This window comes from Danio rerio, chromosome 20, assembly GCF_049306965.1.
Source record: "Danio rerio strain Tuebingen ecotype United States chromosome 20, GRCz12tu, whole genome shotgun sequence".
NCBI classification, from domain to species: Eukaryota; Metazoa; Chordata; class Actinopteri; order Cypriniformes; family Danionidae; genus Danio; species Danio rerio.
The window spans coordinates 16,221,627-16,238,377 of record NC_133195.1 but is presented as its reverse complement, the minus strand read 5'-3'; the positions used below and the strand labels follow the sequence as shown (position 1 = coordinate 16,238,377).

The following is a 16,751-nucleotide window of genomic DNA, read 5'->3' as shown; positions in this document are numbered from 1 at the left end:
AAGGGCTAAGGGGTAGAACTGGGATTGGGCCTAGATGGTGTTTGGTGTTTCTAATAGAATTGATAAATATATGTATATATATATATATATTTTTTTTTTTATTCAGTTTTAAAAACTAAATCATTGTCTGAAACTGTACAACAACACTTGAAAACAAAAACTTACAGAAAAAGAAAAAAAAGAAAAAAAACCTAGACATTTTTTTATTTTTAAAGAATCAACTCATGTTTCATGTTTTTGTGTGTATTTGTCTCTCCATCCATTTCATTTCTTTCCCACCTCAGTTTATCCTCTACTATTATGACATGTGGCAACTGCTTGACAGTGTTAGGAACAAATAGCTCTCTGTAGGGCTGTACAGCATTGGAGTTGAAATGTTGTGTGTAAATGCGTGTACTAACATAAACACCGCCATCTAAGTGGCTTGTTATGCAAGAAAGCATTTATGTGTTCTAGAGAATAGCTGTTTTTTCCTCCTGTAAACAACATAAACTGATCATGGCGGTTCATGATGGGGTTGTAAAAATTGCTGAGAGGATTGGCTCTGGTCAGCTAAAAGCACTGTAGACCATTCATATCCATGTTGACATCACCTCCTGGTTAATCTATATGGTAAGAAGTGACTCAGTGACTTACCCGCTCACTGCGAATAGAGCCGGTGACCTCATCATCATTCAGATGCCGCTTGAATTTCGGGGGCATGCTGGGGTCGAGCTGCTCCTCCCTCTCTGGCTCCCTCTGCAGGCAAAACACAGAAAACAATGTGGTGATTTAGTCAATAATAATAACATAAAAATTATTAAAAAGTCCACTAGATATAAAAGGTTGAGTTTGGCATTTTTTTTTATTCATTCAACCACTCTCTTGTAGCTTAGCTTAGCATAAACAATTAGATTAGACCATTAGCATCTCACTCACAAATAGAAGTGTTCCAATAATTTTCATAGCTTGATTTTTTTGTAGTTACATTGTGTACTAAGATTGACAAAAAATGAAAAGTTGCTATTTGGTATCATAATTAAATAATTTTTGTCAAAATAATATTTTATGGCCATTTCATACCTAGTCAACCAGAAACTATTGAAGATTAAACCTATTTTTGCCAAATTTGCCGTTATGACCAGATGAGAGCATATTATTGTTTGCAAATGGTAATTTACTTTTTACTGTAATTATGTAATATAGTTAATTAGCTTTTTATTGAAGGAACACTCTAAATGTTTTGAAAAAAGTCAGCTAGAGTTAAAAGGTTGATTTTTGCCTTTATTGTATCCATTCAGCCAATCTCTTTTAGCTTAGCTTAGCACAAACCATTGAATTTGATTAGACCATTAGCTTCCTGCTCAATCCATTCCACAAAGTTTTGATATTTTTTTATTTTTACTAAGTTTACTAAGACTGACAAAAAAATGAAGAGACGCTATTTTTAGGCCGATGTGTCTTTTTTTTTCTTTGTTTTTTCTTTTATGATAAAATAATTTCAATCTAAATAATATTTCTTGGCCAAGCAACCAGAAATTATTTTAAAATAACACTTATCTTTGGGCCTATTTTGCAGTTACGACCAGATAACAACACAATACTGTTTACAAATGGGTAATTTATATTGTAATTATGTTATTTAGTTAATTAGCTCTTTTTTATTAAATGAACACTCCAATTGTTTTTTTAACAGTCCCCTAGAATTAAAAGTTTTGGCATTTTTTTATTGATTCAGCCAATCTCTTGTAGCTTAGCTAAGCATAGACCATTGAATCAGATTAGACCATTTGCATCTCACTCACAAATACAATTCCAACAAATGTTTTGATAATTTTCCTATTTAAAGCTCGACCCTTCTGTACTTACACCTTGTACTAACGGAAAATGAAAAGTTGCTGTTTTTGGGCCAATATGGCTTTCCTAAATTGTTTTCTCATAATAAAATAATTTCAATCTAAATAAATTATTTTAAGCCTATTTTATGTTCAGTCAACCAGAAATGATTTTAAAATAACCCTTATCTTTGGGCCTATTGTGCAGTTACGACCAGAAGACGGTAATATTGTTTTTAGCGTTTTTATTTAATGAACACTTCAATTATTTTGAAAAAGTCAGCTAGAGTTAAAGTTCCAATCCGCCAATCTTTTAGCTTAGCATAAATCATTGAATTGGATTAGACCAGCGGTTCTCGAACTGTGGTACATGTACCACTAGTGGTACGCGGGCTTCCTTCTAGTGATAAGCGGAGGGATCAAATATGTAATACGTACATGGTAAAGATTTTTCAAAATTTATCAAAAATTATTTACATATGAATATGACAAGTAATAATATTCATTATATGACATATAGCCAATATTTCTGAGGTCCAGGCAAAATTTTCAGGTGTTGATGAATTGGCTACTACATGTTAATACTTTATATTTAAGTACAGCACTTTTCTTTTTACCTTTTACACATTTTATTTAAAAGTTGACTTTTTTAGCTTGTTTGTTTTTTGTTTTTTTTACATATAAGCACAGTACAGTGTGAATGTTCAGACTATTTTTGTTTAAAGTGGCTGACAATAATAAATATTCTTAATAACAGGAATTAATCTGCCACGTTTTTGAACTGTGCAGAACTGTTGCTGCTTTACTGGGCTTACTACGCTGTATTTTAATACTGCTCATTATGGTGGTACTTGGAGAGACAATTTTTTTTCCCAGGTGGTACTTGATGAAAAAAGTTTGAGGACCACTGGAACAGACCATTAGCATCTGACAAATTAAAATCTAAAAAGCGACAACTTGACTTTTCTGTAAAGTTACATCGCATACTAAGACCGACAGAAAATAAATAGTTGCTATTTTTAGGCTGATATAGGAACTATAGTCTCATTCTGAAATAATAATCTGGAACTTTGCTGCAGTATCATGGCTGCAGCAGGAACAATGATGTTAAGCAGCATTGTTACCCAGTTACCAAGCTAGGGACTATTTTTAGGCGTAATACCATTACACCTGCTGCAAGGATATAGTAAGTTTGTTGTTATATAAACTATTTAGCTTAAAACATGTCAGTCAGCCTCTTTGCTCAGGAAAAAAACTCAAGAGGACACATTCTTTTATAGAAGAAAAACAGTAAAGCTTTATTATTTCGATGCTTTAAAACCCTTTTTTTTTCTTTGACCCTTGTACCACAGCAATCTTTGCAATTCTCATCTGTGGCAACACAATCTCACGGCAATTTGTAACGTTTTCATTTAGTGGCTAATTCGTACAAATTCGTACAATCTAATTCATACATTTTAGTACGATTTGCGTATCCCCCAATGACGGTTGGGTTTAGGTGCCACGCCTCCTTTTTAAAATCGTACATTTTCTTACGACTGAACTCGTGAGAATTCATACGAATTAGCCACTAAACTGCCAAAACGTAAAATACTTACGTTTTCTCGTGAGATCAGGCTGTCTGTGGCCACAGATGTGTGTTTATCAGCTGTTTTACAATGCTCTCAGAAGTGACTTATTATTAACACTGGTTCAGTCTGTTCTTTAAGTCTTAATTTAGACCAGACTGTGACCTTAAAGGAAACTCACTTATAGTGACCACATATCTGAGCACCGGACTGTTAGCCGGTTCATTAGACTGAACTTCAAACCATAAATCCCAACTACTTTTAAGTAAATCCATCGTAAGTCAGACTTGGGGAGAGACCACCCTGTTTTATTTAACTGGTTTGGCCATGGGGATAAATCCAGCCACACCATCACTAACTATAATGTGCTGCTTGCAAACATCAAACACAGCAGTTAAAGACAAGCTTTGGGAGTTGATGTTAAAGTCATAAGGGGTGCATTTGCTTTATGTTGACACAGCAGTCCGTTTATGTTAAAAACATTTGGTCGTTTTTTTACAAACCTGTTGCCTATAGCTTTGACTCACAGAAGGTTTTCATCTACTACCACATATGAAAGTTGAATCTTTACATATGAAACAACACTACAGATCCTCAGATGAACGGTTTCTCACATCAAACACTCAGATTCTTTCAAGGGTAGTTCACCCAAACATTCTGTCAACGTTTACTTTCCCTCCACTTGTTCCAAACATGTTTGACTTTCTTGCTTCTGGTGGACACAAAATAAGATATTTTAAAGAAAGCTTTAAACCTGTAACCATTGACATCCATAGTATTTGTTTCTGTGGATGTCAATGTTTTCAATTTTCCTTTAAATGTCAGAAAATTGTCAAAAATAGTGTTCAAGAAAATACAGAGCATCTGGAAAGTATTCATAGCGCTTCACTTTTTCCACATTTTTTTGTTACAGCCTTATTCCAAAATAGACTAAATTATTTTTCCCTCAAAATTCTACACACAATACTCCATAATGACAATGTGATTTTTTTTTAATTGTTGCAAATTTATTAAAAATAAAAAAGCTGAAAAATCACATAAGTATTCACAGTCTTTGCTTAATACTTTGTTGATGCACCTTTGGCAGCAATTACAGCCACAATTCTTTTTGAATAGGATGCCACAAGCTTGGCACAACTGTCCTTGGGAATTTTTGCCGATTCCTTTTTGCAGTACCGCTCAAGCTCTACCAGGTTGGATAGAAAGCGACGGTGTACAGACACTTTCAAATTTCTTAAGAGATGTTCAATAGAATTTAGGTCTGGGCTCTGGCTGGGCCACTCAAGGACATTCACCGAGTTGCTGTGAAGCCACATTGCAGTACATTCATCTGTACATTGCTGCATTCATTTTTCCCTCTATCCCGACTAGTCTTCCACTTCTTGCCGCTGAAACCCCAAACCATGATGCTGCCACCACCATGCTTCACTGTAGGGATGGTATTAGCCTGGTAATGAGCGGTGACTGGTTTTCTCCAAACATAACGCCTGGCATTCACTTCAAAGAGTTCCATTTTAGTCTCATCAGACCAGAGAAGTGAGTTTCTGATGGTCTGAGAGTCCTTCAGATGCCTTTTGGCAAATTCCAGGAGGGGAGTGGCTTCCGTCTGGCCACTCTACCATACAGGCCTGATTGGTGGATTGCTGCACAGATGGTTGTCCCTCTGTAAGGTTTTCCTCTATCCACAGAAGAATGCTGGAGCTTAGACAGAGTGACCATCGGGTTGATTACCTCCCTGACTAAGGCCCTTCTCCCCAATCACTCAGCTTAAACGGCCGGCCAGCTCTAGGAAGAGTCCTGGTGGTTCCAAACATCTTCCACTTATGGCTGATGGAGGCCACTGTGCTCATTGGAACTTTCAGAGCGGTATAATTTTTTTTGTAACCTTCCCCAGCCTTGTGCCTCGAGACAATCATGTTTCAGAGGTCTAGAGACAATTCCTTTGTCTTCATGCTTGGTTTGTGCTTTGATATGCACTTTCAACCCTAAGACCTTCTATAGACAGATGTATGCCTTTTCAAATCATGTTCAATCAACTAAATTTACCACAGGTCATCTCCAATTAAGCTGCTGAAACATCTTAAGAATTATCACTGGAAAGAGAATGTATGTACTTATGTACATGTGATTTTTGAGCTTTTCTATTTTTAACAAATTAACTTTTTTCACATTGTCATTATTGTATTGTGTGTAGAGTTTAAAATAAATGAATAAAATGTATTTTGGCATAAGGCTGTAACATAACAAATGTGGGAAAAGTGAAGTGCTATCAATACTTTCCAGATGCACTGTAAAGAAACTCTAAGATTGAGAATTATTTGACGGTGAGAAATACGGAGTTTGAATAGGCTATCGAAATTTGGATAGTTTAAAAAATTTTAAACATCTGAGCTTTTTTAATCAAACATCAAACGTAAAACAAATCAAATTTTTATCAAAAGTCAAACGTGTTAACCCCCTGTTGGTGTACGGGTTTAGTTTTACAACGAATTTATGCACTTTTGGAAGCCTCAAAAAAGGGCCACTAACCAACACCATTATACAGCATGGAGGAGCCAGGAATAAATGTAAAACTACTCAATTATACTACAGTATATAATGATATAATGAATCAGTCTTCCCAGCACCACTTGAGCCATTCTGACTGGGGGAGTGACTAATGCAAAACACAATATGAGATAATACACTAAGATGTAGCAGTCACACTGGAAAAAAAGAACTGACACTGAGAAAAATAATTTTGGTAATATAAAAACTACACACTTTAAACAGCCGAACTGTAACTCTGCTGAAACAAGTAGTTTGGCTTTGGATATAGCTTCACTATAGATTTAGCGAGCATTCATTAAAAAGGTGTTCATCTAAATAATAAATGACCTTGAACAGATGTCACATTTAAATTGTAAATGTCACAAAACATGACACAAAAATACCACAATATGCTATTTTTATACTATTCTTTACTTTAACAAAAGAAAAACACTCCTTTAAAAAAGCCTCTAAGTCCCCAGGAGGTAAACAGTTGTGTTTTACCATTTTAAATCCATTCAGCCAATCTCGGGGTCTGGCAGTAGAACTTTTAAGCTTAGCTTAAAATAAATCATTAAATCGTATTAGACTAATATCATCTCCCTGAAGAGTTTTAATACTTTTCCTATTTAAACCCTGACTATTCTGCAGACGGTTCTAAGACAGACATAAAATGGAAAAATGCTATTTTCTAGGATGGTATGACTAGGAACTATACCCTCATTCTAGCGTAATGATCAAGGAATCTTGCTGCCGCACCATGACTGAAGTACGCTCAATGATATTATGCAGTGCGACTGGCATACGATCCATGTTCAAGCAGGTGGTCACATTGAAAGTTACAGTACCTAGATAGATAATATTTTAAGGAGCTGAATAACATCTTTTTCAAGTTGCTTAATTATCAAGCCATGAATGAGACTATAGTTTCAAATCACATTAGGCTAGAAAAAAGCAACTTAGTACACAATGTAACATCAGAACAGTTAAGCTTTAAATAGGACAATTATCAAAAATCTTTAGTCATTTTTGAGTGAGATGCAAATGGTCTAATCCGATGCAATGATCTATGCTAAGCTAAGCTAAAAGTGTTCTTGCCAGACCTGAATATCGGATAATGGATTTAAAAATGGTAAAACTGTTCAACCATAAAGAATTTTTGTTTCGTTAGAAAAATTTGCGTAGTTTTTGTTTTGTTTTTATTTTTAAGTTCAGTGTTCATTTCAATAAAGCTGTTTCCTTCCTCTAGCCACTGTCAAACATAGTCAACTGAAACTTTATGTCTAGTACCATTGAGTCCACTGTCCTCTCTGAGACTGCTCTCTGCTTCTCTTGCTGGAAGAGCTGCTGGAAAACGGCTTCTCCTTTATCCAGGAGCACAGGAGAGCGTTCCAGAAAGCAGGAGTGGGAAAAGAGAGGCTGGGGAAAGGGAACGAGACGGAGGGAGGAGAAGGAGACATGAGGTTCAAGAGAAAGAGAACGAAGAAAGGTAAATAAAAGTGCAGAGACAGAGATATAAGGACACAGAATCTAACCATCATCCACTGAGACCAATCCAGCTTTCAAGCATGGGCGTGTGATACTGACAAAAACAAATTCTCTCTTACTATTTATTTATTTTTATAACAAATATTGGTAAGAAGATACCTTACCCATAATCACAGTTATTTATTTAACCAGTTAGCCTACATTTAACCAGTAAGACAGTAAGGAGGAACCATATGAATTATAATGATTTCATTAAACCATAAAAATTAACTGTTGCAGAGGTTACTGTTCACAAAAACTTTGTTTGGCCCTAAACTGACCCACTGATTTTTCTTTTATGCCACCAAAAAATATTTAATTTTCAAGTAAAGCTTATAATATATAATAAATGTTCACTGAAGAAAATGTCCTACCGTAAATATAGCAAATTGTATTTTTACTTTATTTTATTAGGAATATTCATAGTTAAGCACTTTAAATTTTTACACCTTTAAAGATGATTTTTCTCAATATATTGGGTACTTTGTATTTTTGAGATTTCATATTCCATGTTTTATAATAGTTGCATAGTTTCAGCATTAACATCGAAATGTGCGTGTCCAAATTAGTTATTCAGCACCACAGCTGTGGAGTCAATGTGAAGTTCAACCTTAATAAAGTGGCTTAAAAAGTGTTTTAAAAGGGGCCTATTATGCCACTTTTTACAAAATGTAAAATAGATCTCTGATGTCCCTTTAGTGTTTATTTGAAATTTCAGCTCAAAATACCACACAAATCATATTTCATAACTCTGAAACTGCCCCTTATAGGCTTTGATCCAAACTGTGCAGTTTTGGTGACTGTCCCTTTAAATTCAAATTGAGATTGTGCTCTTTTCAAAAGAGGGTGGAGCTGCAAACGCCTGTGTGTCAGCATAGTAGCGCATTCAAAAGATCGGGGAGCTACAAATGCTTGTGGCTGCATCCGAAACTGCATACTTCCATACTGTACAGTACACTAAAATCAGTATGCGAGCAGAGTAGTATGTTGAATTCATAGAATTCGAAAATCAGTATGCGAGAAGTACCCAGATTACCAACTACTTCCGGCGAGATTCGGAAGTGCGCATCCCATGCACGCTGCACTGTCCAATGATGCCCCGCGAGAGAATTCATAAATGGGAGTGAAGTGACACAACTGATGCAGGTAGGTCAGGTGACCATTAAAATTGTTAGATGTAGTACATCCACATTCCATTCATACTTCATAGAACACAGGCCTGGATTGGCTAATCGGGAGGACCGGGAGAATTCCCGGTGGGCCGATCCGTTTTTTTGTCCGCGAGGGCCGGTGTCCCAAGCTGCTTACACTCTTTTTTCATTTATTTATTTTTTTACCATAGCCTCACTCCTTTTATTCATTATTTTGCCGCAGCTCTGCCCTTTTTTATTTATTTTGTCGCAGTCCTGTGAGCAAAATGCAGCCTGCAGGTTAAAGATGATGTAACTATCATTTGACTCCAAACAGCGGCACCTTAGTGCATATAGGAATTCGAATAATAAATACTAATTAACAATACACCTTCTCAATGAAAATCAGATGATTCACTACATTAATAAACCTGACATAACTTCATCAGAAATCTAAAAAAGGGAGAAAAAGATTAAGTCATCAATAGAAAACAATTCGTAACAGCGCCGTTGTGGTGCAGTGATCTGCATGTTGCGTTACGACACCGACGACCCGGGTTCGAACCACACCTTAGTATTTTTTATTATTAGAATTTTTTCCCCCATTTTTATTGTTAAGACATAAAATACTGTTAGGGTTGTTGAAGATTTGAAAATCTAATGCAGCTGTTTTCTTGAAAAAGATGTGAAAGTGTCATTAGAAACTGAATTGGAAATGACATTATTTTAATATAGTTAGTTATGAATTGAGGTGGGCCGGTCCAAGGCTTGAAACTCCAGGGCTGATAAGGAGTCCCACTCCAGCCCTGATAGAACGTACTTTTCTAACGGCTGAGTAGTACATTTAAATTAAAATGCAGTACCTACTGAGTGGTAGGCGGTTTCAGACGCAGTCTGTAGGTCAGCAAAGTGGCAGATTCAAAAGAGGGCAGAGCTACACATGCCTGTGTGTTAGCATAGTGGCAGATTCAAAAACAAACTAATGCCCTATGCTAATGAGAGATTGTCACTAATGGGCGGGGCTCTCCCACTCTGATGACACATACAAAGGGAGAATGTCAATGCGTTTCTGCATTCTGCAAGTGTGATTATAAGAAATAAAAGTAATACATTTTTACCATGAAAAGCTGGTAATATTCACAGTTGCCACACAATTGTGTTTAAACCCCTAACAAATGTGATTTGTGCATAACAGGTCCTCTCTGGTGGTAAGATTTCAAGCTTATTTAAACCATTTGTGTAGAATAAATTATAATGTTTGTAGCTTTAAATAAAATGAAGTGTTTATTTTTTATAGCATGAATATTTTTATTTATGTTTGATTATATAGTTCCTGTGCCAGAATACAGTTAGACTGTGCAGAAAACCATAAAGACACATTCATTTGTGTCTTGGCTTTATTTTATTTATCCATGCTTGTAATTTGTATTATATTTTATGCTCTAGAACATCATCACCCTAAAACAAATGTGCCAATTTAAAATGATGGAAATATATAATTTTATAAGTATCTAAAGAATACTTTAATATTTTTATTAGCAGATTCTGTGTTTTAACTGTTCATTTTTTAGGCCAATGTTTAAAAACAGAAGTATCCAACAACACTTGTGGAAGAATTTACCACTATACACTTTCCACATTAAACATTGAGGAGAAAAAACACATTAAGGCCCCCAGGAAGGACATCAGAAAAAACCCATGCACCCCATTTGACCTTAGGTTTTTGACTTGTTAATATAGCCCTAAAATAATTGATTTTTTATAGCCCCGTTATAAACTCTCATTTTATGTAATATACATGAACAAAAATAAATAAATAATACATATTCTCACTCACATTAGATGTAAGCCAAAAAATTAAGAGTCTACGGCCGGATACTTGTTGCAGTGATTATTTTGTTTCTGGCTTGTTTTAAGTCTGGCAAGGATTCTTAAATAACAAAAAAGCTTGTTATTTCTTAAATGACCATGTTGAAAGAAATACTGATGAACATATTAAAAGAAGACAATGCCAAGATTCATCAGGAAAATTACGAAAGATGCAACACTTAACAGAGATTTGTAAAAATGCCCAATACAACTTTGGAAAAAAATCCCTTGACAGATCCACCCGGTAAATTAAGCTGGGGCAGTATCCAAATTTTTGTACCTCTAACTCTACTCCCTATTTTACCTTGGTATATGGTATTACCGTGCATAATAAAAAAAATTATTATGTAGGGCTCAAGTAGCGTCATTAAACTGTTGGCTTGGATACCATGTATGTGACCTTAGGTTCAAGGTTTTTCCATCCCTTATGATCACCTTTTCATTGCACAATTTGCAAATTGCCTCATCCATATTTACCGCCTCAACTTTCGTGTTTAGTCAAAACACCAAAATACTGCCCAACTGCAGAAGTTATGGTTTATTTTACGAGTCCATGTCACGTGGTGCGCTACTCGCCATCTTTCCCTACCTCTCACCTCCCCACCTCGTTAAATAAATTATATTTAATCATTGTCTCCTATATAGGTGCATTTTTTATGATAGTATAACGGCATTGAAACTGATACCATTGCTATTTTTAGATCCCGCGGTACACCATATTACCCCCCAAGCCTACTGTAAATATGATCTTTAAAATCACTAATGACTATGAGGAGGATCAATCTGTAAAGTCTATTCCAGAATCTCAAAGACTTTCAGTGGGGTTCAATCTGAGCACTATGAATGTAATTGTTATTCTATAGAAAATGTCTTCAGACGGAGTTGTTGAAATAATTTAATCTAGGGCTGCATGTGCACGATGGAAAAATCTGATATTGCGATATTTTATTATTCTGTGATAAATATTGCGATATGAAAGCAGTTTTACAAGATGACTTAAATAGCTCTATTTGACAGTTTTCTGGAGAGTCTTATCATGCAGAATAATCACAATGCAAAAAATTATTCTTTTCTTGCTTTGCTTTGTCTCATTTCTAATCCGCATATCTAAATTATTATATCAAGCAAAAAATTCATTCAGAAGAAACCAGTCAAAATTAGGAGTTTTTCTTTAAGACAAAACTAAAACTAGCAAAAATATCTGCCAATGGGGCAAGTAAAATAATTTTAAGTTCACTTTAAAATGTAGATATTTAACTAAGGCATGGTGAGGCAGTGGCGCAGTAGGTAGTGCTGTTGCCTCACAGCAAGAAGGTTGCTGGGTCGCTGGTTCAAACCTCGGCTCAGTTGGCATTTCTGTGTGGAGTTTGCATGTTCTCCCTGCCTTCGCGTGGGTTTCCTCCGGGTGCACCCGGTTTCCCCCACAGTCCAAAGACATGTGGTACAGGTGAATTGGTTAGGCTAAATTGTCCGTAGTGTATGAGTGTATGTGGATGTTTCCCAGAGATGGGTTGCGGCTGGAAAGGTATCCGCTGCGTAAAAACTTGCTGGATAAGTTGGCAGTTCATTCCGCTGTGGCGACCCCGGATTAATAAAGGGACTAAGCCGACAAGAAAATGAATGAATGAATGACTAAGGCATGGGCCAATATAAGATTTTGACAGTATGATAACCTTGGATAAAAATATCATGGTTTCATGGTATCACGGTATTGTGATTACTGGTCTAAAATGTATATTTTTTAATGTCTAGGTATAAAAAAGGAAAGTTTTTCCTCTTTAAACACAATATATTTTATTTTGAGAAACATTTAAAATATCTTAAAACAGTAAACATGTCAGACTAAATAAATTACTGACTTCTGCTGTCTTCATTTGTTTTAAAAACAGATTTTTTTTTTTTTTTTTTTACAATTTAAAACAGCATCTTTGGATATTTGTTCTGCTGGAGATACTGCTCTCCTAAAAAAAATAAAAAAATAAATAAATAAATAAAAACATAAATGAAAAATTTTACTCATACCTTAAGAACAATATTGCAAAAAATTGTGATGGTTTTAAAACTTTGACTTTTCTAAACCACGGTATACCTTGAAAACAGATATCGTCCAATGCCTAACTTACTACTAGAACTAGAAACAAGACAAAAAGTCCAAGTCAAATGTTACATAAATCGTATTAATATTTAAATACAACTAATCTGTTACACCTCCAAACATCCTGTTTTTGTGCTGAAATATTTCAAACTCTCCTGAATTACACAGTTACAGGCCTTAAAACACATGTAATCAATAAACTTTGTTATGGTTTAACTCATGAGAGACAACAAATCACATGTGTTCTGTGGCTCGTGGTCAAGTATGATTCAACATTGTGACTATTGCGGAAGCGCACATTGCAATATCAATGCAGAAACTATATTTTGTGCAGCCTTAATAGCATCAGTTTAGTTTAAAAGAATCACTGCTCAACACATACAGTAACACAACACCAGAAACCATTAAAGCACTGCAATAAAGATACAATCATAGACTGTTTGGTTACTTAAATCAAATTGACTTTTTTTTTTTCATTGAGACCGTAAATTGGAATGACAAAAATAGGTCTAAATGACTTTCATTTTGTGATTTAAATCTTTTAAAATCTGTTTATTAATTATAATACTATAATAATTTAATAAAAAACTATGTGCAATAGTCAAGTGGATGGATGGATGGATGGATTAACGGATTAATTGATGAATGGATGAACTGACTGACGGATGGATGGATGGATGGATGGATGGATGGATGGATGGATGGATGGATGGATGGACGGACGGATGAATGGATGGATGGACTGATTGACTGATGAATAGATGGGACTCTGGACTACAAAACCAGTTATACGTGTCATTTTTAAAACTGAAATGTATACATCATCTGTAAGTTATGTAAATAGGCTTTTCCATTGATATATAGTTTGCTAGAATAGAGCAATATTTGCAAAGGTATGTGTGAATATCTGGAATCTGAAGAGTTAAAATAATAATGGAAAACTTTAAAACTGCTCAAATTAAGTTCTTCGATGCACATTATTACTTTTGATATAGGACATATACAAAATATTGTCATGGAACATGAGTTTATGAAATAAATATTTTTAACTCTGAACCAGACAAAAAAAAAATTTACTTTAACAACATAATACTGGTTTTCTCATCCAGGGTCGCAAATGCATCAATGGAATGGACAATCGTGTGGACTGGAAATGTTAACAAGGGAAACTGAAAGCAGAAATCTGTCCCTGCTGTTGTCAATACAAACCACCAGATCCACAATGAGCATGCTGACAGCAAACTGTTTACAGACATAACAAGTGACCCCACTGATTAAAACCTCCACATGCTTCATGTTGTCACGGAACAGCTCATAAACAAAACCAACAGGTTAGGCATCATTCCAGCATTTTCTTCATCGCTGCCACTAAATGATTTATATGAAAAGCACAGGTCAGCGAACAGCTAAAAGAAACACTGAGATCCCTCAAACATGATGGGGCTTACATAATTCAGGAAATTAGATAGCCTTGATTTTCTGTTTAAATAATAACTCAGTCTAAACTAATGACAATCACAAAATCACTGAGTAGAATAAAGAGAAGAACTAAACTGAAACGGATAGATTCAACATTCAGTGAACAATACGAGACTGGAACAAAACGGTTCATTCATTTGTCAAAACAGTACAGTGTAGATCTGGATTCAATGCCTATTTGGCTTTCAGAATGCTCACAATTTGCATTAAGAAACAGACAACTCCTAAACATACTCATTTTAGAGCAATAACAAATCAGTACATTACCGCTAATATCTAAATAAATTTAAAACAGGGCTAACTTAATCTTCCTGGCATGCATCTGCTACACAGAGCTTTATGCTAGTCAACCATGTAAACACTATGCTAATCGGAGATCGAAGCAAACGATAAGACGTGGTTTTATGGAAAAACGAAAAAGCGTGAAATTGAATAATCGTGTTTGCATGTCGATTAACGTTAGTGGAGGAATGGAAACACTGAATTGAAAACAGATGGCATGACAGCTAGCATGACGGCTAACACCTCTGTCATCACTGACCGCTACACAAACACATCCATGCAGGCCTCGAGAGCTGTTACTCCGGCTGGTGTACCTCAGAGATCCTGCTTTTGTCGATTAGTGTCTGGAGAAACCGCGTCGGTGTGTTTGTAATCCTGCTGATCTGTGTGTGATGGGATGCTGGGACGAGTCCTGAATGCTGTCTCTCGTTCGGCTCTGGAGCGGAAGCTAGAACAGCTGGACTAATTGTGTTTCCTGCAGACGCATCATCATCATTACCGTCATCACCACTAACATCATCATCTTTTGATAAAATACTACAACATCATCTTTCGAGGTAGTGTGATGTAACCTATACCTGGAAGAGAGTGATAAGTCATTGTTCATGTTTGCCAACAAACCAAAGTCTGTTAAATATTGTTTGCAGTTTTTTTTGACATTAGCAATGATTAACATTAGCAATGATTTTCTGTATTAAGGATTGTAACATATTGATACCTGTTGTTTTTGTGACAAACAAAATCAGTGACCTGTTTAAACAACGGTGCTACAACTAAATACAATTTTATAATATAAGCTCTTGAATGGTAAAAGTACAGTATATGTTAGAATTTCTGATTAAAATAATTCATTCATTCATTCATTTTCTTTTCGGCTCAGTTCGTTTATTAATCTGGAGTCGCCACAGCGGAATGAACTGCCAACCTCTCCAGCATTTGTTTTACACAGCGGATGCCCTTCCAGCGAGAGGGTGCTCACTGCAGAGCCATTTGAGGAGAGCTGAGCTCCAGCGAGGGGGAGCATGAGCTGTCGCTCCTCCTCCTGTAAGCTGTTTTAATGCGTACACCAACCCCACCCCTAACCCTACCCCCAGTGACATCACTCGTAGAAGAAGTGCAAAAAAGGTGGAGCTCAAGCTTAAGCTCCCCCTCGCTGGAGCTCAGCTCTCCTCAAATGCCTCTGCAGCGAACACCACTTGCTTCCAGCTGCAGTCCATCTCTGGGAAACATCCATACACACTCATTCACACACACACTCATACACTACGGACGATTTAGCCTACCCAATTAAACTGAACTGCATGTCTTTGAATTTGTGGGGGAAACCGGAGCACCCGGAGGAAACCCACACGAAAGCAGGAAGAACATGCAAACTCCACACAGAAATGCCAACTGACCCAGCCGAGGCTCGAACCAGGGACCTTCTTGCTGTGAGGCGACAGCACTACCTACTGCACCACTGCGTCGCCTGAAAAGATTTATAACTAGTTTAATTGTTATAATATGTTTTTTTTTCTATTCTATTCATTATTACAATATAGAGAATTATTATTATGTCTTTAGTATCGTCACTGATTGTTTTAGTAATATGGTTATATGATTTCTTGCAGAAGATATAACACTGACAACAAAAGTAAAGGCTGCTAACTGCTAAGTAAGTAAGCTGCTAAGTAAAACGCTTGGCAACATGTTTTGACGTGATTGATCATCATGAAACCAGTTCGAATCCAGCATCTGATGAACTTGTTCTTCTACAACTTTATGCTTAAAATGCTTTAAAAATAAGTTAAATCTTTGTAAACTAGAAAATTATGTACTATATCATTTATTTATAACATGCGGGCAATACATTACAGATTCATTTTATTTAAAAAATATTACAATAATCTTATTTTAAATTAAACTATAGTGGCCTGGTAGGGGTCCTACAAGACATTGTGCCCAGGGGCCTCTGAATTCTTAATTCGGGCCAGGTCAGGAGGGACAGTCCACGGTAGTACCAGAGGGACAGTCCAGGGAAAGTTCAGCGGGTCAGGGACCCCGGCAGGGGGCCAGTGTGAACCTGAAGGACCATCCAGGGAGGAACAAACCAGGATGGGACTGACCAGGACAAGGAGCCTGGTCAGAGCAGGGACTGAACTGCGCTCTGGGGCAGGAGTAGTCCCTGGTGCGAGCTCTGGGGCTGGAGCTGACACTTTTGTGCACTCTGGGGCTGGAGCTGACATTGGCGTATGATCTAGGGCTGGAGCAAACACTGGCAGGCACTCTGGGGCTGAAGCCGACACTGGACTTGGACTTGGTGACTCATGGTTGGATGTGGCAGTCCTGATATCCCAGTCCTTACAGTGGTGTAAGTATTTGGAAAAGATCCAAAGTTCAGTATTGTGAGTTGTTGCATCTCCCACTGTGGTGAGGGTTTGTCCAAGAAGCAGTTGAAGACCTTCTTTAGGGTAGCATC

The 16,751-nt window shown here is 36.5% G+C and overlaps 1 protein-coding gene across 3 annotated transcripts in view; it reads right to left on the bottom strand.

Annotated features, from left to right (window-relative positions):
• The window catches only part of vamp4 (vesicle-associated membrane protein 4), a 31,000-nt gene extending 16,269 nt beyond the window's left edge, over positions 1 to 14,731 (bottom strand). For 2 of the 3 annotated variants that reach the window (NM_001433724.1, NM_001433725.1), the window contains 2 exon segments: positions 637 to 738; positions 14,608 to 14,731. In NM_001433724.1, the coding sequence (NP_001420653.1) occupies positions 637 to 702 (66 nt within the window). In that variant the 5' untranslated portion in view covers positions 703 to 738; positions 14,608 to 14,731. 3 annotated transcript variants of the gene reach the window in all.
• Between the last annotated feature and the right edge of the window lie 2,020 nt (positions 14,732 to 16,751).